At 42.6% G+C, this 22,043-nt stretch overlaps 1 protein-coding gene across 2 annotated transcripts; it reads right to left on the bottom strand.

The window, feature by feature from the left end:
* Positions 1-245: 245 nt before the first annotated feature.
* dkk2 (dickkopf WNT signaling pathway inhibitor 2) lies at positions 246-12,282 on the bottom strand. Of its 2 annotated transcripts, none has more exons than XM_040187657.2 (4): positions 11,649-12,282; positions 3,944-4,097; positions 3,383-3,514; positions 246-2,196 (listed from the first exon to the last, which is right to left on the bottom strand). In XM_040187657.2, the coding sequence occupies exons 1-4, from the start codon at positions 11,853-11,855 to the stop codon at positions 1,946-1,948; spliced, it is 744 nt and encodes a 247-aa protein (XP_040043591.2). In that variant the 5' UTR covers positions 11,856-12,282; the 3' UTR covers positions 246-1,945. The 2 variants fall into 2 exon arrangements, with proteins under 2 accessions (XP_040043591.2, XP_040043592.2); XM_040187658.2 differs by having other exon boundaries at positions 3,944-4,094; positions 11,649-12,007.
* Between the last annotated feature and the right edge of the window lie 9,761 nt (positions 12,283-22,043).

Genomic DNA, 22,043 nt, shown 5'->3' on the forward strand with positions numbered 1-22,043 from the left:
CCAGTTTATTCCCATGGTTTACCTCTTCCAGGTGAGCTACACAACTGTGATTTTCCCCAGAACTTTGTCTGTTGATTTAGTCATGCATCATTTTCTTCATGAACATTTTTCTTGTTTTGTTTTCAATTTATAGTGGAAATATATGTCATCTTCATTTTGTTTTACCTCAATGTTTTACACTTTGAAAACTTAACAAAATGCACAACAAGCAACTCAAGTAATAACCAGTCAAGATTAACAAATGATACAAAATACATTCTTTTATTCATTCATCATTGTAAATACGCGAAACAAATCAAAACACAGACAATATTTAGTGAGATATAAATCTGGACAGCATGTACACAACCAATTCATGTGCTTGTCTCTTTTCTTCCAAATATCCGTTGGATGCATCCAGTCTGTATCTATTTTGTCCCCTCTGGCAATACACAGAGATTTTATCATTACAACAATATTCTGAATCCATCCAATTGTGCTCTTCCCTTTAATCCGTCATTTCTGTTCTCACCTAGATCATTTTGCTGTTAAGATATGTTAAGAACCATATCTTTATCATATGTACACGATATACATTGAGTCTTAAATACATTTCATTGTTTCCAATCTATTTACAATATTAGAGCTTATTGATATTTTAAATGGTTACAAATTATGTGTAGTTAATGCTCTAAGACCGTAAAGCAAAAAGAGGCAAATGTGATATCATATTGGATATGTACGCAACAAGGGGATGTTTAAGTTGTACCGAGGGAGATTGGTTCACCTCCAGTATCACAAAACTGCCAAGTGTTTCGTCACTAGAAAGTATGCAGTCGCATTTGAAAAACAAAAAAAAATAAACAGGGCTGATTGTTATCAACATGAAGTTGATTCAAACTGAAATTCTCTTTGAAAACGTTCAGTTCATGAAACATGTTTTTCTCACGTCTCCATTCCTACTGGCTTTGTAAACAAAGGGAAATTACCCCTCCGCGGTATCCTTGAGTCCTGTTCATGTGATTGGGAAAAGCAGAACCATTCTCGGCTCTGGTATCGCAACCGCAGAGTCTGAAGCGGAGCACCACCTCAGTGCAAACTGCCTCAACCCACCCGGCTGTTTCACAATAGATTGCAGCTGTATCAGATCAGATCAAACAAGGTTTCCACAGCGGACACAATACTTTATCTCTCTTCTCGTGGGAGAAAAATGCCGGCGAGCTAATGTCCCAGATGAAACTCATCACTCTGATGGGAATATTCTTTCGTTCTTTGGTTTTAAGAGTATTGTGCGTGCACTGAAGTCTCAGGATGCCGTTACACAAGTCGAGCTCCGGAGTGAACGTTGGATGGAATACGTTCCTCGTACGATTGGCCGTTGTTACAGCTTGCAAATGTCTTGCATTGCTGAATTTGTCAATACTTAAAACCAACAATTTAAGCAGATGGAGATATTGAAAACTAAGAATACGGCAGATCAGATCAAGTAATGAAAAACCCACCTCGGATCTTTGACTTTGGGGTTATGTAAAGAATGTGCCATGCAGTAAAAATATGGCTCGTCTATAAATAGTATAAGTTGAGTTTATGATAAAAGAGTGCTACGTCTGTTACACCTATCACAGCATATACTGGCTAACAAGTGGCTCCCTGAATGTCACAAGAGTGGCTAAAAAGATCTGTGAGCTCGTTAACAAACCCATGACGCGTGCGTGCATGTGTGTGCGTGAGGGAGCATGTTTGTGTGTGGGTGCAGGGATTGACCCCTCACAGCAAACGCATTACAAACCATCCCACTCGCACTCCGAATAGCGAGCTTGAACTCACACAGTCTGTTCTTTCTCTCGTCAGTCTCTGTCTTTTACTCCCCTTCCAACGGAGCCACAACCCGTCCCTTAAAACCTCCGCGTCAGATGGAGACAGAGGCCCCCTACGCCGAGAGCGGCTCCCCCCCCCCCCGGCTGCTTCAGATCTTCTGGCACATGTGGAGCCTGGACTTGGACGAGGAGGTGGCGTCTTTCCACACCTTGCAGGAGAGGCCCTTGGCACAGTCGCAGCGCTGGAAGATTTCCAGGCCGTGCGAGCCTTTCTTCCTCTGCTTGGTGCACACCTCGCCCTGTCTCAGCACCGGCTTGCAGATTTTGGTCCAGAAGTGGCGGGCGCAGCAGTAGCCCTCGGAGCAATCGGATGAGCGGAGGCAAGGGTCGCCCTCGTGCCCTAACAGAGGGGGGGGGGGAGAAACAGGGCCGATCAGTTGGGGAACCACTGAATGAGATAATCTGCAAACAGTGTGCGGTGGTCGACGTATCGTCTGCTCAGAAGAAAACACAGAACCAAGTGCTTCATCGTAGACGAAACAGACCTGCATGAAAGTATAGATCATCTTGCATCATGCGGTTTTGCTGTATAGTGCTTCGGTTAAGAAAAAAAGCACAGGAAATGTATGATTATTGTTCATTAAGCTGTTAGGTTTTCCATGCGGATAAGTTTATGCATCCCTTTCTTCGTGTTTCAATTCAGTTTGTGTTACATGTGGCCATGTCAGAGACCAAAGAAAAGCGTGAAGCTTTCATCATAAATCAAGAAAACAATCTGCTTATGCTGTATATTAACCATATCGTCCCATCTGGTCTGAGACCGATGTTAGAAATCCTCTTAAGAATGCATAATTAGTATAATTTAGTCATGCAGTTTTTAAATGTGCTTCACCTCCTGCCAAACGCTTCCTTTCCTTTCCGTATTGCTGACAAGACCACATTTTGCTGAAAGTATTTTTGAAGTTCCAAACATCGGCCTGACTGCTTGTTTGTTTAACTTTAGCTTTAACACCCCGGATTCTTGGTGGATTTTGTCTAAAGCTGCAACTTACATGAAGCCATTATAATAGAATGGTTTAGCGGGGGGGTGACTCAAGCAGAAATAAAATGAAATGGTCTTATTTATTGCAACTTTAGGTAGTGCTGCTCTTTTCATTATAAGAGCAGCCTGCTGTCTTTAGGGTGCATTCAGAGTTGAGTAATTTAAGTGTCTCGTTAAACAAATTGCTTCATGAATGGGCCCTTACGTTGACTTAAATCAGGTGACATGAACACTAAGCAGGGGGCTCAGAAAGTTATTAGCTACAATCACGCCAAACCCGCATTCTGCGCTTTTCACTTGTGCATCGCACGAGTGTGTGTGCTTCCAATGACATGGTTCACAGACACCGACACACGAGCAGAGGCGTAATTATCAACGTAGTTTGTGGACTGGCGTCGCCCATTGAGCTCTGTAGGACAGGCAGACAGCGAACAACAGAGAGATTTTGCCATCGTCAGCAGGGAAGCTGAGGGGCAAAACAACATTGACAGTGTTTACTGAGAGCAGGTTTTCCCAGCGGACGATGTTTTAAACATCTTCTCACCTTTGAGAGAATGCTTAGCATGTCCCTTCCCGCTCTTCCTCCAGCCGTGGTCTTTGTTGGAGAGCTTGTTGTGCTCGTCTAAAGCTGGGATGTGAGGTGAGAGCACACTCTCAGAGATGGGGACACACGTGTCTGTGGACAGGATTATAAAAAAAAGAGATTAAACATGACGGAAAACTATAGCTTAATAGACTTAAATTTGTCAAGAAACAAGTCAACCTAAGAGATTGTTAAGGCTGATGGCCAACAAGGCTGAAGATCAGACTGATGTGGGAGCAGTTTTTCTTAATTATTTCTGAATTTCGATTCATAGTAGAAAACTGCTGGTTTCTAAACCTTTTTGCAATAATTGAAAACTGTGGAGAAATAGGATTCTATCAGAAAGCATGTGTTGAATATTATTTAAATGAACTGGCTTCTTCACTGTGGGCTTAATACTATTCAAGGATTATTTTCCCCCACAATACCTGCAATTGACAAGAGATATAATTTCTGAACGGTGTCCCGCAGTCCCAATATTACTGACACAGGCATGCACTGAAAACTTTTTCAGACACGTACAGTTACTGCATCGGTTCCCGGGACAGCACATGGCATCTCGATGGCAGCGCTTCTTCCTCCTGCGGCAACTGAGGCAACGTGAGGGAGCCTGTTGAGGGCTGTGGCAGTAGCTTCCCACGCTGCACTCCTTGTCATTGCTGCATGGGTACACCTGCTGGGGAAAAGAAGATGCATTTACTAAATTCGTTTACTTTGTTTGCAGAAGACTGGGCAATGTAAAAGCACACTTTTATCATTTGACTTTAAAAAAAAAGGTGTAGGTAAAGTGCAAAATTTCAGGGAAAACCGACTCAATTGAGTGTGACACTTGACGACATGCAGTAGGTGCCAGGTTGTCAGTTAGAATCAAACACTGCAGACAAGAGAAACTCCTCTATGTGTAACATGTGTGGCAATAAATGGCCTCTGATTCTGATTATTATTCAGTGCAATGTTGGTGCCAAAATGCTTGCAGTTGCTCGGTCCATCTGCTCATGTTATGTCAAAGGTGCATATTATCATTGAATCAATGTTTGTTAGTGCTGAGCATGAGCAGGTCTAATTCAAAAGGACACACACACACATGTGGCTGTGACATAAGTAACAAATCCCCTTATTTGCATTTTTCAAGATCCTGTCAAACTGTTCACTATCTAATGTCATGGAATAGTCCCTTTTTACTGCGCAGTGGATCTTCTTGGTCTGGCAAACCATCCCAATCACCATTAATCAGATGGGGCACACAGTGCTACGCTGTCCCAGGCGAGGACATCTGCAATCTTTTATCCCAGATAACCAGAGTGCCGTGTTACCCGGGAAAACATTGTTAAAGAGAAGGAACGTAGTGGATTTTATTTGGTCAGAACCCTGCAGACCTCAACTTGTGCAGACATCAGAAAATAACGGCATTCCTTCTTATTCCATTCTATAAACAGTGCAGCACAGTTACACCAGGCACCTCAGGTCACAACATTTAACTGTAGCAGTTAACAAGCCAAATAAAACCCATGTAATGGTCAGGTTAGAGGTATTTGGAGAAACTTCATCTCAGAAAAGAAAACATAGTTAGACCCAAAATAAGACCACGTGAAGAACAACTTAAATGTAATTTCATCGTGTTGGAAAATTGCACTTCTATTTTAACAGCATTGTGTTATCTTGATAGAAGCCTGACCATCATTAACAGTTTGAGAGCGGCACGCGTTCTGGTTAGAGACTGTGCGTCATTATTTTTTATGTTTTGCGTATCAAACCCAAATGCAATTCCCCATCACAGTGCAGAGGTGGTGGCAGAAGTCTAAGCAGCAAACAGAGATGTGAAACCATAGCAGATTAACCTCGAACTCCCTGCATGGCATGATACTACTCAGGGTAAGTGGGACAATATGTCAGTTGTTCTCTTTGTGTGAACTCACTGCAGTTTTAGAGGACAACATATTGTAGGGATCAGCAGTCATTTGTTGCAGTTATCACAAACAAAAGAAAGACCACTTCAGTGTCTGTCTTCTCCAAAAGTGTTTAGAGTCTTAATGAGTCTACAAACATAGTTGTGAGGCAATGACTGTGGCTAATCACACTTCTTCATAGTCAATTTGAAATTGTTTTTGCTTTAGTATGTTTGTGTTTACGCTGAAACGGTTGAGTCATATTCTGTTGTTCGACAAAGCACACCTAAAAGTCTTTTCCGTAAGTGCATTAAAACGACCACTTTAGCAAACACAACATCGACTGTCCATGGCAGAGAGAAGCACAATTAAAAGCGCATTCGCTTTTTCCACAGCAATTGAATGCACCAATGAGAAGATTTACTGGTATTTATTTACTGGTACACAATAAAATGAACTCCCCAGTACAAAGACATTCTGATAAACATTTGCAGTGAATTCATAAAGTGAGCTGCACATTTTGAAGAGCCGCAAGGAATAAAGGTTTGGTCACCGTCTCTCTCTCAAATGTTTCTATCATTTTACACTATTCTCATCACATGTTTGATACCATGGATGGACACATTAAAACAACGTGTTTGGTTGGAACAACTTCCACCGGCACCACAACCACATCGAGCCGCCATTGCACAGACAGATGTGATTTTGCGTGGCTTACCACAGACAAGCATGGGACAATAAACATGAGAATAAACAAGACACGGGTTAGAATCCTTTCCGCTATAGTAAAAAGCAAACTCCATTTGGTATGTAAGCAGGAAGTGGCTGCCGTGCTCACGACATGAACGTACTTCACGTGCTAAAATGAACTCAAGGTTGAGTATTTCAGCACATGGGGAGTTGTTCCCTGACGATGGGCTCTTGTTTTAGGAAGTGAACAATGTGAGACGTGTTGGACGGATGCCATGTGGACTTTCTAAACCTGGAAACACATGGAGGCAATGATACAGACGTAGAGAAATGAGCAGGAATGTTAAATTGAATCCTCATCCATCACTATGACAGATTCCCACAATGCAGAGGCCTAATGTGTTGATTAAAGTAACAAAGCCCTGATGTTTGATGGATTCCAAATATTTCCTAATTATTAGTTCAGTTCATAGCTGTTCTCAGAATACTCAACAGCTTTACTTCAAAGGGACCCGGTTTACTTGTTGTAGGGAGAACTTTTCGGTCCCCTCGATGTGGATGAACAAAAGAAATTGGAGAATATAAGGCTGGTTATGTTATTCGGGTTGTCTTGGCATTAGAGGAATTCTTATAACAGAGATAGAACAAAACTTAATGAACGTCATCAATGGGATATAAATGCCAGGAGCTGCCCTTAAAATCTGATATAACAAAGATAACAATAACAGAAATGGTGGAAGCAGCGGGCAACAGCTAACCACGCTTTCTCCTCAAAATATGCCCATGAACACCTGTGATGTCATTTCTCTCCTCTTTTTAATGCACAGTTGAACAAATGCAAAAGTCTACATGTGTGATTCTAGAGAGAGTTACAGAGTCCAAGAAGTCACTGCTCCTCCTCAAAAAATATAGTTCAAAGGACAACTAATCATCTCCAGCTCAAGCTCTGTTTCCACGGTAAAGACATTGAAGGGCTTTTTATCCGCTGATTTAACTCTCACCAAGAGAGTGAATGTTAAACTCCACTTTGACCAAAGAAAGAACATCAGGATTAGAATAGCGAACTATTTTAGAAAGTCAAGAATGAACTTCCAGCCTCATGAAGCCTGTTTTATGCTCATTTAGAGAAACATGTAGTGCATCGCCATGTGCCGTAGTACTTCATACTATCTGATTTTCTGGCCACGGGCTTGGATCGATTACAGTGCACAGTGCACGTTGGAGGGGTGGAAGAAGAAGAACAGGGCTCACCTCTTCTATCGAAAGACAGCCCTTTGAAACCCAACGATACAAGCCTGACCCCTAAAATCACGGCTGATAATCTGGCCTTATCTTGTCGTGTTTTAAATTGCCTCATACGCGACTTCTGAGGGACGGGGTTTCATTTGGATGCATCTCATTTATCTCACATCTTTTTTTTTTTTTTTTCTGTTGCTCCCTTATTTTTCCCACCTCGACAGCCATCACACATAAAAGCCCGGCCTCGGTTTCCGCGGAGGAAGCGGGTTGGAGACTCCGCAGCCTCTCCTGGTATGCTGGTGAGATGATAAAGGAAGAGACAGACGGAGAGCCATGAGGGAAGCCCCCCGGGGCCTGTCTCGTGCTGCTCTCGTGCTGGTTAAGCATTGTGGCTTTGAAGAAGAATCCTTAAAAGTGCAGGAGCATCAATCTACAAGGGATTTACTGCCGGATATACAGGGCTTTGAAACTGCCCCCTTGGTGTTTGGGTCCCTTATTTACCTTGGTAGTCATTCCAAAGTGCTGATAGAATTCAACGGAAGTGCACTGTAATGCATCAAAAAGCACAAAATATCGTCTCCACTGTTTAGTTGGAGTTAGAGGGTTTCATATTTAGAGACTTTAGAGAAGGTTTGGGGTTTAAGGGGATTGAACCCTATGTTTCACTTTTCAAAGCCGGTTTTCAGTCATTTTTCGTGTTTAAACCAAGCCAAACAAAGTTGTCATTTAAACGATTGAATTAGGTTTTGGTATTGTTATATAAATACAAAACATATAAGTGTGGCTTTTATAACCATGGAGCAAGTGAAAGCTGTCTTTTTATGCAAATATTAACTTAATTACAAAAGTAAATTATAAACTCCAGGTTTCACTTGCTCCACCGCAAAAGTGCCAAAAGGACAAACTACAATCCGCCGCCTTTTCTGGACAACCGAACGTTACGTATGTGACCACGCTTCTATGAATCCTGCGTGACCGCCAGAGGCCGTGTTAAGCACTGCCTCTGCTTCCATCGTTATTAAAAAATACCATGAACCCTGGCGAAGGGATTTCTTCACTCTCCCGGCCACACGTCCACACTTTTTGAGCCGCATGTCGTACTTGACCTTCAGAAATCAAGCGCATAACCTAAAACCGGTTAACGGTGCCGAAGGAACGATGTCACTGAACAAACAACGTGCATGTGCCCTGAGAGCACAGACAGTCGGTATCAGATAACATGGGGATGGCTGCACACAAGTGACTCGTACGAACCATGCCTTCAAACACAGCTTGGCGTCTTTCATCACTCGAAACACATGTGTTTATGGGCATGTCCCTTCGAGTGCTAGAATCCAAAGCCTCCAAAAAGTAGACCTTCCTCAAGTTAAGTATACATTCATTGGACATGAGGAAAGGCTTACGGACGGAGTACATGACTTTTCTCTTCAAAGACCATCAAAGGCCAGCGGAAAAGCTCTTGATGGTAATCTAGAAGGTGTGCTGCTATAAAATGTGTAATCCTGTGAAATGAGAAGGTGCGCAGGTCTCCATTCTCATTGACAGGTTCAATTCAGTAAAGGGGGTTGCCGCACTAGGCCCCTAATGGTTCCAGCGGAGGGCCCTCACAGCACCCAAGGGACCCACCGAGTGGAAAGGCCACAGGACAAGAGGCCGAGGCAAAAAAAACCTGCAGCGGCCGCTAACAAGCACTCACACCTCTTTTCTCAGCTCATTAGGATCACTAAACATTCACCTATAGGTTACACAAAGAAAGAGAAAGGACGTGGCTCTAGTTTTATAGGCGGAGCCCTGAGGGATCGCTGGTTAAGGTTATCTCTGTGTTGAATTAAATAAAGCAACCAGCTATGGCTGACTGACAGGCCGCTGATGTTTCACAGACACGTACCGCCACGCTGCCGGGTTCCCTTGTGGGTCCAGAGGTTACGGCGGTGAGCGCTACCCGTTTCTGTTGGTTCTCTTCCAAGGACACAACACTGCCACCCGAGAGCGCCGGCCGTCACGGTCTAAGAGGCGCACGTTTTGGGTTTTCTCTGATTTACTGATGTGAAAAGGGTCAGACAACAGGAAAAAAAAAAAAACTCGGCAGTTTGCTCCCTGACTGAACGGCAAAGGGATGCCGGAACCCGAGCCCGGTTTGTGTGTGGCTTATTTAAGCTTTATCGCCAGACGATGTCAGCAGCTACAGTGTACTAAAGCACATTAAACTGTCAAGTAAACTAAGACTTAGAGCAGCGTTCATAATCTGATGGGTAAATCACCAAATTACACCCATGTTTCCCGCAGCAGTCGGCTTTTCTCCCAAGGGAGACCGGCCTCCATAATTTGCTACATTTGAAAGTAAACCACTGAGGGAGGTTTTTCTGGGAGATTTCACCTACTTCTAATCTTCAAGAGGTCAAGCTGACTTGAGTCTTATCAAAGGTCGGGGATATAAAGGGATAAAACAATCAAACTTACATCCTGAACCCAATGCAAAACCTGTAGGGGTTTGAAAATCTGTCGACTGTTCCTCCACAATTGTAACAAACTCAACAGCATGACGCCGACGATTTACTGACAGGATATCGGCTCTGCGGGTTTCGTGTAATGCAGATGACACGGAAGCATTTGAGTTGATGGCCGTGCCCATTTTCCAAACTTACACCCAAGCTTTAATCAGCAGTAATTCACTTCATAATTGCAGACGAAGATGAAAATATGTTGGGGTGCCTGCTGTGAACCACTTCAGACAGAAAATGGCTCAGTAATGTGTGGTTTTGCGCTATGCAACCTGTTTCAAGGCATTTATCATAATTTTTTTTAATTCTAAAGTAGAGTAATTGCAGTTTCATTCTCCCTGTGATCGCTCCTAGACTAAATAGACGCCACACGTTTCCATTACAGCCTTGTGAAGAGAGACGACTTGTTATCTGTGATTTATTCTGCTCATAAATGGCCACTCTGTCGCAAGACGGTCATTGCCGTTTGCTTGCCAGCGTCAAGCAGCATATTTAGCCAAGTGCCGAGCTGAGGCTGTTAATCTACAGCTCTGGAAAACCTCCTGGTAGCCAGAACACACACACACACTCAATTCTCCAATAAATATTGCATATCTTCATTTGGACATACGGCACCATGTAATGTTCATTTTTTAAACATTATGGTGGTCTCTGCACACACATATTGTTTCCCCTCAGCCCACTCTTCCAAACCGCTCCCGATTATTGCAACGGCTCAGATGAAAGCAGGCGTTTAAAATGAGGTCTGGCAGTGCTGCTTGAGGTTGGAGAAAGTGGCTTTTTTAATAATTTTATGCTGCCTGAGCTGGATGTCAACGCGCTGCTCTCAACACTGCACACTTCACAGATATCCAACACGTTCACTGCTGAAAGTAATATTGCAGACACTTAAACAGGACAAATGCAAACAAGAGTTAAGGGCACTAAGGCGAGAAAACAATGGCAAGAAGGATCAGCTGTTTTGGTGAGCTGATGAAGATGTTGCAGTGCCATCTGCTGCTCAAAGAGGTGATCTCTCAACACAATCACACTAATGTCCAATTAAATCAGACTTATGGATAATTGGAAATGAAGGCCTCCCTTTTTTTTGTTTGACTGATGAGTCGTGATTCTTTTCCACCAGTATCTGTTTTCCTCTTTGGATAAAAAACTGATGAGAAGTTAAATGGTTCTTTCCAGGCCAAGCAATGGAAATCTACAGCTCTAATTTGATACTTGATAAAAACTCGTAATGTTCACAACTTTTTTCCGTTCCGCCACAATGTAACCTGCCAAACGTTTGCTCTCAGACTCTGGTGATAAGGCCCAACGTCGAAACAGCAGGAATTGATAACTCTTTGAGTGGGTATTAAGTGGTTGGTAAGAGTATCCCTCAGAGGCCCACCAGTAAGAATCCCATAATCCCAGCGAGCGTCTGGACCAATTTAATGACACTAAACCCAGACAGAAAATTACCCAAAGTGTTAACTTTTTCTCACATTTCTGCTGGCATTAATGTCGAAGTGTGCTGCACCCGACTGTGGCGTCAGGTCTGCAAGGCAATTAGGGTTTATGAGGGGTCCAATCCCTGCAATTTCCAATAACGATTCCCACGTGAGAGAGACATTCTGAGGCATTGGGCCATTTAACCCTCACACCTCAAGATGCTGCGGGTCGGAACAGTTGTGGGGACGCCGCGCACAATTACGCACGTTTATCTGGATCACCGGCAAACGTGTGATGTTCGTTAAATGAAGAAAATAGAGCTTTTCGTTGGTTTGCTTGTTAGAGGGGCCAGAAACTACTTTATTTATTCGATGATTTATCATTACCATTAAAAAGTCATCTTATATTTTTTCAACCAAACGACAGGCATTTTGTAAATACAGCTCGCGTGCACACCACATATATCATTTAATTGATCAAAATTACCTGCGCAAGCGTGTAATGTTTCTTGGTGATCCCGAGGTGTTGGGGGGCGTCGGAGAGGTTGGTGGCCGGTGTCGGTGTCCCTCCCGACAGGGCTGGCTTGATTAAATTTGCCTTCGGGTGCGCCTCCGACAGCAGGGTCGTTCCCGTCCTCAGTGTGGCGACGAGAACCATCAAAGCGCAGCATCTATCCCAAGTTAAGACGAGCATCCTTCAACAAGAAATTCGGATGTACCATCGACACAGAAGAAGAAGAAGAAAAAACACACAGAGCCCAGCGTGGAAGCGAAACAACGGAGAAGAGAATTTGCTAAAAAAAAAAAAAAAATGCGGATGCTCTCAATGTCAGAGAGAAACTTGACCAGAGGTTTGTCTGTCCGGCTGAGAGTGAACCCCTTAATTCCCGCAGTCGGGTGTTTTATGATCTCGGATGCTTTCTCTTTTTATAGGATTCTAATCATTCCTTCCTCCGCCCATTCATAGCTGACACGAACCTGCGCGGCACTACTTATTGCATTGTTGGGGTACCAGGGTACCAGGGTGTTGGGGAAAGGTGGCGGGGGGGAGTCATGGGGAGGCTGCTATAAAGAGGGATTGTTGTTGTCCGTGATCACAAGTTAGAATTTACTTTTTCTCTAAATTGGAACAAAATTAGAACAAAAAAGGTTGGCCATTGTTTTCCTCGTGGGAGGGGCATCCCTCGTGATACGCTGCTGGTAATCCCTCTCTATGACGTTAATAGATTTTTTAAATGACAACTTAAAACGATTAATTATTTTGGCTATGCAAACTATGCATCACGTCAGCTTCTCAGTGCATCATACGGTGCATTATATTCCTTAAAAATAGAAAAATGTGGTGCAAATATATATACTATAGGAAGTATTGAACGTGTTTGATGTAACTGTAGATGCTTGGAGGCGATACTTTTTTTAGCCACCTTTGTCACCCGAGTGCACATTTACCTTGAAAGAATTCAATCCGACAGCTGCTTTTCGTAAAAAAAGCAATTTTTAAAAATGTTTTCCATTTTCTCAGGAAAAGTTACTTTTGGATGTACTGTTATATGTCAGAAAAGGGATAGACAGCTGAATTGATTAAGTAAATATTAAATATTTTTTCGATGAACAAAAGAGTATGTTTACAACCAAAACAATCCCTCATAGGGAAAAAAAATGTGTTCCATAAACAACACATGACGTCCAAGTTGATGTTGTTCCCCTTCCATGCCGAGGAGAGAGGCTGAATGTTGCCAGAACCAGGAGACCAAAAACAAAGAGGGATAGGTCCGGTTATGGCATTTCAAACACATTCATCATTTTAAACCATGCAAGAAGAAAAGAGGAGACTCAAATAACATCTTTGCGTGGCAGCATGAGCAGCATGTTGATACTCCGGTGCTGATAAGTGTAGAGATGTCCAGAGGAACCATGATGATAAGATGCGACAGGAATCTGAGTAACAGATGATTAAAGTCTCCCAGAGGACGGAAGGTGATGTGAATGTTTTGGACAGCAAAGCTTCTTGTGCCCGGGATAATGGTTCGGCATGTGGTGACTGTGTGCAGGCGGTTTTTAAGGACGGGGTTTGTGAGCACGTCCCTGGTGCTCGGCCACTCATTTCAAGAACACAAGTTGACAAAGAGCTTTGATGGTGTCATAAATTCCGTTAAAAAAAATGGGATCTTTGAAAAGAAAGAGACGAATCAGCCTCAGTTTGGTTGCAGCTTGACTTCTCTGACATACAGACCTGAGCACACAGGCATAAACAGATTTTACTCTTGTTGGAATAGTGAACTGAGATTGGGTTAAAACCTGACGTGCTATCATCACCCTGGCCTCCACTAATACAATTTTGATCTTTTTTTTTTGCAGTCTCCTCTGTTTTCAGGGATGATTAAAATTGTATCGTTGCAGGTGGACTCCCTTGAAGTCAGACTTGATCACCTCAGCATCCCTTGCATGTGAATCATAACTGGAAATAGTCCTCTCCAGCTAAATAATGCTGATGTTAATACCCAGAGAGACGTTGGTGGGACGCAGGTGGTCATCCTCCTGGAGCCGCAGTCCCTGTCTTTTCCTACTTTTATATGTTGCAATGTCTTCATGTTAACAATGGTTGAACTGTAATGGGTGTTTTTCATAGTGACAAACACAGAGAATAAGCATAATAATCATCCTATACTTCCTCTGAGCTCCAAAGAAGCATTTTATCAACTTTTGGCTCATTGCTATGGTTTTACAATCTAATGTTCTGATTCATTCTCAGCATCCTCAGGAATCAGGAAACATTTATTGCTATAATATGTCAGACATACAAGGAATTTTACATGGCGGTTGGTGCATAACAGCAGACAGCACGACAAATAAAATATAATGCTATGGGTTAATAATATAAGGCTATGGGTTAGGTCAAAAATAAATGAATAAACGTTAAAAATATTTAAAAAATTAAAAATAAAGTGCACCAGCGAACAGAAAGTGACAAGTGAAAGTGACGTGTGCAGTGAGAGAGAAAGTGACCGGTGGGATGTCAGAGTCAGTCAGTGGGGGACCGGGCTCTGTTGATGAGCCCGACTGCCGACGGGAAGAAACTGTTTGTGTGGCGGGACGTCTTGGTCCTGATGGACCTCAGCCTCCTGCCAGATGGAAGGGGCACAAACAGTTTTTGTCCGGGGTGGGAGGGGTCGGCTACCATCTTTGTAGCTGGCTTCAGGGTCCTGGAAGCGAACAAGTCCTGCAGGGAGGCAGATTGCAGCCGATCACCCTCTCTGCAGAGCGGATGACACGCTGCAGCCTGCCCCATCCTCCAGCATCTCCAGGTGCAGCAAATCATGTTTTCTATGTAGCTAAGCAGCTCTGTTACTCACTGAATGCTACCTTCCCAGCACCAAATGACAGTTGGCCATTACTGCAACTATCTATTTAACTAACAAGTTAATCTTTATACAGCAACGTTGAAAGGTGATAATGGGTCAGCTTTGTGTTCACAGCGTCTTGTGATGCCCCCAAGTGGACACAAATAAAATGTAAAATAAATAAACGCTGCAGAAAATTGGAACTCACAATGTCATATTTTCATGTAATGCTTTAAAACACAAAAATACACAAATTTCTGGCCTGCCGTGAGAAACTTTTCTTGATTAACTAAACATTTGACATTTGAAAAGTGATCCGGTCCTCTGGCAGAGCTTGGCTCTCTTGCATTGCCTGTTGTGATGACTCTCTTACTCTCCAGATGTTGAGCTGGGGAAAAGTGATCTTCCATTAGCGTCAATCGGTTTAGCCGACCTTTTTCCTCTTGAAGTGTTTTAGTTCATTTAACTTGCACTGCACACTTATGTGTCCAGCCACAGGACTGAGGATTAAGCGATAGTCGATTGATTCTTTGATTGTAACCGAAGACAGTGTCAAGCCTGTTGCACAGTGAGACTGGTTCCTATTAATGGATCAGAGAGTCCAGAACTGGTTTCCCCCTCCTGGTTGACCACCTGCGGCATCAGCATCAGCCCCAAAACATCAGTCGGCCCACCCTCAGTCTGCCTTTGATTCAAGGCTGATGATCAGAAATGTGTATTCACACTCTGTGCAGAATATGGGGTTCCCCACAGTTGTGAGCCGGCAACACGTCTGTAAATCATGCTTTGTCGGTGCGGTGGAGCTCAGTGGAAGGCCGCGTTGCTGACTTTGATGTGGCTCACATGGAACATGGACTACACCCACACTCCACGATAAACAAATGATCCCAGAGACTGTCCCTCCCTTGTTTAGCAGATCAGCAGAGCGTCCGTGAGCCGGCGGCTTGATGACGCCGGCTCACACAGCAGGTGGCTAACCGGTAGAACGACGGGAAAAGAGGAGGTAGGTGCAATTCCCGAAAGTGAAGCATTCGGACACACCATAAAAAACCATTTGCAGGGATTTGTTTTGATTTTGAAATCACTTCATGTTCTTATTTTTAATACAGTATTTATTCAGGATGACATTGACGAGGGGTTATCTGGAAATCATTACGCATGTAAGTATTGGAACAGGATTTTGGTTCGCTTATTTTACTGGTCAAACAAATTCTGTTCCTGAAGTAAAAATATTATCTATCATTTGGAAAAAATGCGTTCAAATCTGGACAGTATCAGCATTTGCGAATGTCCTCTCAACTGTTTCCAAATCAAAGAAGTAAATGTATTTTGCGCATATGTTCACAATAAAGCGTGAGCTTTGGGATAGATACAAGAAATAACTTTGTTTAAGTTTTGAGCCCATGAACGCTGATCACTTCCCATTAGAACACTTTTATTGGAGAGACTTCATGTCAAAAGAAAACTTTGACAATGTTCGGCCAGCTTTTTATCACAGCAATGCACGTACAGTCAAAACATTCTCACAACGATGCCTCAAACTACACAGCTCAGTCAGAAGGTCTACATCCTCCACTCAGTGATGACTTATATAGATGTAAGCTCATTACAAACAACTTGATTCAGGAAAAGAGCATGTTTTACGCTGACTTCATCAAAATGTTGAATTCACTTAAAGCTTTGAGTGCTTTTGATCAGGACACTTGTTTTTATAGACAGTAAACATTACAACGCAAACTGCGTCAAATAGTAAGTATAGAGGAATATGGTGGACAAAATCTTGAAAAAGCAGAGAAACCTAAGAGGTCCAACTGGTTTAAAATCATAGAAATGCAGAAATGTATTGTGAAACTAGACAAGTAGGTGTTTTATTCAATATTAGAATAATTGATACATACTCAAGATTCATCAAACATAATTAATTGATGATTTCCTAACATTTTTTATCTCAATGACGCTAAACACACACAAAGAACTTAATCACATTGATGATACTTGTATTAAGTTAATTATGGGTACATTAGTAAAGATTCTGGTTAGATAATCTCCGTCATATGTGTATGTACATTAGTTAATGAGTGAAAGCCATTTGTACAACGTAACCACAGTGTAGATTAGCTGTGCCTATAATAGCTGTGAGCCCGTGGAACAGAATCCAACTTCCTCCCTAATCAAATCAATGATTGTTCCAGGAAGGCCGAGTACTTTTAAGGTCCTTGGCACTGTGATCTTGGATTTGTCAACTTTTATCAAAAGCCGTAACTTTTTTTTTTTTAACCCCACATTCCAGAAAGGCTGCAGTGAGCGTTGGGCACGGCTCCGCTGCACGGCAGATAATTGTATATCCTCTCATTTCGCCAGGAAGATGGATTAGGCCATTTCCGAAGAGTCGGGCCTCCAGTTCGGAACATGAATGCTCCCTGTTTCTGCCTCTGACTGGCTCCGATTATTTAATCGATAACAGTGACCCTTCCCTGGCAGAACGCATGACCACATGAAAGCACGCAGGGCTCTGGCAATCAAGGGCGCAGAAGAAGGCCATTCCGGCCTTTAAATCACACGGTGCCCTCTTTGCCTCGGGCTGTGGGAAGCGGCGACGCACAGAGGCGCACTGTCACCGCTGGCCCCCGGGCTATTTGAAGGCTCATTTAAAGAAGCGGCTGCCTGTCCGCCTGAAGTTCCACAAAAGATAATTGATATACGAGATAAGGCAGCTCTGGCTTCCCCCACCATCACGTCTCGTGGGAAAAAAATCACAGCAGTATGTTGAGATGCATTTGAGCGCAGGTATCACGGGGAGCAATAGCACGCACACGTTGCCTTTTTCATTCTTTAAAGCCAAAGCCACTGCAATATTGAGTTGGAGGAGGGCGGATTAAATATAGCCGTCTACGCTGAGTTTGACATATTTGACAAGTAAATTTCGGCCTGTGGTTCGGATCTGAATGAACCGTGAATGACAGACACCAGGTATGTGTTCAGCAGAGCTGTTTACACCGGGGCCAGAGTCTGACAGCCTGGAACAGACTCTCCAAACGTGAAATATGTGTCTCATCACTGCGGGCTATAAATACCATGTTCCGTGATAGACTGTGATTTTCCAAATATTCCTCTGAATCAATATGGTAAACCAGAAAATGAGATAATACCATGTGTGGGATTTTAATTGCATACGTTCAGCCCAACAGTGCATGGACAGCACAGATAAATGTTAGCTTAATTATTCCTGCCGAGATCCCCCATGAGGAGTGTTGATTAGCTTTGACAGTAATTGTGTTTTAATTGAAGCCAGTCCGCAGGACAGCCTGCTGGTACATAAGCTGTCTGGCTCACGTATGCACTCGGCAGTTTACCCTAAAGCACGGCTTTAAGAGGTCTGCAGTAATTACTGTGGCGTACGACTTTTGGTTTGTACTTTGCAGAGCTGTACAGTGTTGTCAGGTTTTTTTAACGTGCCGTAGCCAATGGCTGTACCAGCAAGTTGAGTAACCTAATTATGCAAGGTTCTACGATGTGCTTATGTACGCTTTTTTGTTCAGAGCGGTCTGCCGTTTCTGCCTCGTAGATTGTGTTATTCAAAGGCCATAAAGGAACACAACCAACGTTAGCTGGGTTCTATTTTCGATCGAGTTACTTAGATTAATTAATATCTTATCAAAACCTTCATTTAAATCTTGAAAACCTTTTCCTTCGTTTGAAAAATGGATTAAATTACTGACTGTGAAACCTGAGCTCCACGGGTGTATATTCAGTGTATTCATGGTCCTTCATCTCAATAGTCTCTCAATGCTCCAATAAACCCACAGAATGCTTCCTTTACAGCATCAAACTACCAAAACAAAAAGCCAGCGGTGAGCATGTGAACGTAGTGGAACATTTGGCTCATATGAATGAGCAATGAGCCAGCTTTTGATTAAAAAAAAGTTCACATGATCAACTTGATACGGTGATGAAACGTTTGTCGCCTGCTTGTTCCTGCTGCCCCCAGGTTGCCTTACTATGAATTACCGCAGCTCCAGCTTTTCCATAAGGGATTTAGAAGGAATCAAATCATACAGCTGGTTAAATCCTCAAAATGCTTTTGTCGTAGGTCACAGTTCACTTCTTCTGAGAAGTTCCCCCAACACTGCCATGTAATCAATGTCTCTCTGTGGACTGTTTTTTGGGCTCTTCTAACTCTAAATTCCCTTCTGGCTTTAATCTGACCTCAGATCTGTCCATCTTAAAAGGTGCCTCTTTGTTGTTCCTGCGAGCAGCTGCGGTGACATCATTTTTCTGTGAACACTCGCTATCAGTGCGTAAGGCGGGATTGAATGACGGCCACACAATGCTCCATTGTACCCAAACGTGTGATGTCGGTGCACGTTAAAGTAACCGAGGTGGACCTCTTTGTTTCAAGCGCAGGTTCTACCAGAGCCGTTCATTTTCAGGTCTTTCTATCCCTGCACATTGGTGAACACTGTGTTCTTATAAGAAGCCTGGACTTTCTCCGCTTCTCTCTCCTTTAATACTATTTAATCTTTTGCAAAATATTGCTTGCTGTTGGAGGAGATAGTCGTTTTACCAGGAAGAGGCGTGGCTTCACCACCACAACTCACGTGTCATTTAGGTTTTTTCGATGGACATTTAAAATGCATTCATACTTTACATTTTTCAGATGTCATTCTATTCACCACCGAGAGGCTTAGCTGTGAAGTGCTGTAAAAATAAAATGAAAAGCGTCTATTTGGCCAACTTTACATCTTGCACTGATTACATTCAGACACGTGAAGTACTTGTTGAAACAGCGAAAAGAAAACCTCCCTGTGGGGCTGCAAAACTATCCCAAAATGACAAGCATGACTACTTCACACGGAAATTGGTCACATGTACAGAGGTGAGAAACAAAGGAGGGTTGAACCGTCGCAATTACTGGCCGCTCGCTCTAATGGTTGGACGAGCAGTGACTGGCCTCAGCTCAATGGCTCCTTAGCAATGCTAGTGAGGGAGGGGCAATTGCTCTTTCAGAAGGGGAAAAAAAAAACTACATTTTAAATTAATAATCCCAATACCACAGTTTGGCCTCATGACCACAAACATATGTGACTTCAATCTCTCAATCTTGGATCCTTTACAGTTCAGTCGTAGGACACACAGATGTGTTGGGTCAATGATGGAATATTTCTGGTTTGGACAAGTGTTGGTGTGGAGGATATTGTTAAGTTACAGCTCAAACTCTCTGACCTTCCCAACCGTGAAAGAGATCACTCATCTCCGGACATCCAGTTCGTCTCGGTCAGAGATGAACAAACCATCGGCCGCCATTTAGTCAACACCAATAACGACTCGTCCACAGAGGGAAATAGTTTAACTCTTTCACGCACACACACGTTGCTAAGTACTAAATTACCAGAGAATGACATACAAGGGACCTTGGAAATTGTATAATTTGCACTCACAGCAGCCAGAGGATGTGATTTTTTTTAGTAGACTTGGGACCAAAAACTGTTCAAGGGCGGATTTGAATTCATTACAACATTGGACTTTCAAACAATATAGATTTGGCCAAACAATTTAGCCTGTTTTTTTATTTCAAATATTTATTGGAAATATTTATCAATTCATGTGAGTAAAGAGAAAAGCCAAAACAATTAGTGGCATTCTAGACTTAGATTGACTACCCTTTGTAAAATGAGGACGGTCTGCACTTACATTTTATTGTTTCAGTTGAGAAAGCTTGAGAGAGCAGGAGACAAATCCTGGTTGTTGAGTGGAGCAGCATGTGTGCAGCGGTGCTGGCGTAGCTCTAAATAATGGACCACCTGAAGGACTATTATCTCTTCGGTCAACCACTTCTCTTAATAAAATAATCCCACTGGAATTTTCCCCATTTTTCCCCAGCAGCGGCCCCTTAAATTGTCCCAACCTCTCGCCCAATATCGCAGAGCCAAGGAACTTCAGCCCCTGGACAAACTCAGAACATCGTCTGAACTGTCTGTGCGTGTCAAACATCCATACATCACACATCTGCAGAAAAAAATATCGGGGTGTTTTTTATTACTGTCATCCGTCCCGGTCCTTTCTATTGGTTCGATGGCATTGGACCAGATGTGTCAAAGTGTTAACTTTGAACTCATAAAACAACTTTAGAAAAAGGCAAAGCACAGGTGAAACATATTCATGTGAGATGTTTTCAATTTCCCAACAGCAAAGTTAGATGAAGCATTCCTTTGTTTTTACAATAATAAAGGTTAGTGATTACAAGTCAAGCCGATGGCCACTTTTGAAAGAACATCTTTTCTTTTAGTCAAAGCTTCTTTTCTTGTGTCCTCAGACAATTACTGTACAATAAGCAACAGTCTTGTTTCTGAGCCACTCTTTGAATTAGCTGAGAGCTTATCTTGTGGTGAGGGGCACCATCTCTGTTAACTTACAATATATAATCATTGGCTCCTTTTTGCCGGACCGACTAATGCTGCCGTTTACAGAACATCTCTTCCTCGGCTCGTCCTGCGACATACAGCACAGGCCACAGGTCTCAGATCAAACCACGTTCACGTACAACAAATGATCAGCTGCTGGAATGAATAATAATCACAGTTATTCATCAGAAATTATAGAAGCTAGTCTTTGAATTAGGGTTTGTATTTAGCATTAGCTTCTTAAAGTATTTCCTTTATTTTTATCTAGGACCAAATAAATTATAAAATAAAGTACTACTCTATGCAGCAAGGTTTTCTGCCTTAGTCAGCTGTGCGAAGAACAACAAAAACACCAGTTTATTAGATAATAAAGTGTGCCTCTCCCCCCCATGCTGTGTCTCTCCTCCTTCCTTTGATCCGTGTACATTAGTTAAAATAAGAATAAACCAATTTCGGTCGAAATGACATGTTACTCATTTATAATACAAAATCTGTTTGGGAGGAAAGTACAACTGGATTCAATTTTGCGCACAAATATTATTAGCAAAAATTGTTTGCCATCATAATATTCAGGCTTTTCAATACAATATCCACTAGAAGCAACTGAGGCGTTATTTTTTATTATTTTTTATGGTCACTTTAAACATTCACGGCACTTGAGATCAGAGTCTGAGGTTTGAAATGGATGACAGGCATCGCCTCGCGGTGGTATACTTCTGTCAGCCAGTCGAGTTGCTGTTTACATCCGTTTGTAAAACATGTCATCCCTTTAACATGCATGAGTTCACACACGCAGACACACACACACACACACACACACACACAACCTCACAAACTCTTGACCCGCATCGCAAGACGATCAAAAGAACTCTCTGCTAAAAGAACTCAGACTAGACGCTTCCCAATAGAATACTCGATTTTTGATAATGGGCATCTCTTAAAGTGGCCATCATGTGAATAAATGATGAAATAAATAAATATCTATCTATATCGTTTACCCCTCTCAGCTTCAGGTTAGATGGCTGAATTAATACGTGTATTGTTTTGGACATTTTGCTCTATGCCAAAAGTGTATCAGTAAATATGCCATTAGTAGATTTTGAAGCTTTTACATGCAACAAACAACAGCAGATAAGGCCA

The sequence above is a fragment of the Gasterosteus aculeatus genome, chromosome 9, assembly GCF_964276395.1.
Source record: "Gasterosteus aculeatus chromosome 9, fGasAcu3.hap1.1, whole genome shotgun sequence".
In the NCBI taxonomy this organism is placed as follows: Eukaryota; Metazoa; Chordata; class Actinopteri; order Perciformes; family Gasterosteidae; genus Gasterosteus; species Gasterosteus aculeatus.

Bases quoted from the DNA above. Each gene is read 5' to 3' on its own strand.
- dkk2 (XM_040187657.2), bottom strand. From the start codon at position 11,855: ATGCTCGTCTTAACTTGGGATAGATGCTGCGCTTTGATGGTTCTCGTC. The intron at 4,098-11,648 runs GTAATTTTGATC...TCTTTTCCCCAG, and splicing joins AACATTACACGCTTGCGCAG to CAGGTGTACCCATGCAGCAA. The intron at 3,515-3,943 runs GTACGTGTCTGA...TCCTGTCCACAG, and splicing joins CGGGAACCGATGCAGTAACT to ACACGTGTGTCCCCATCTCT.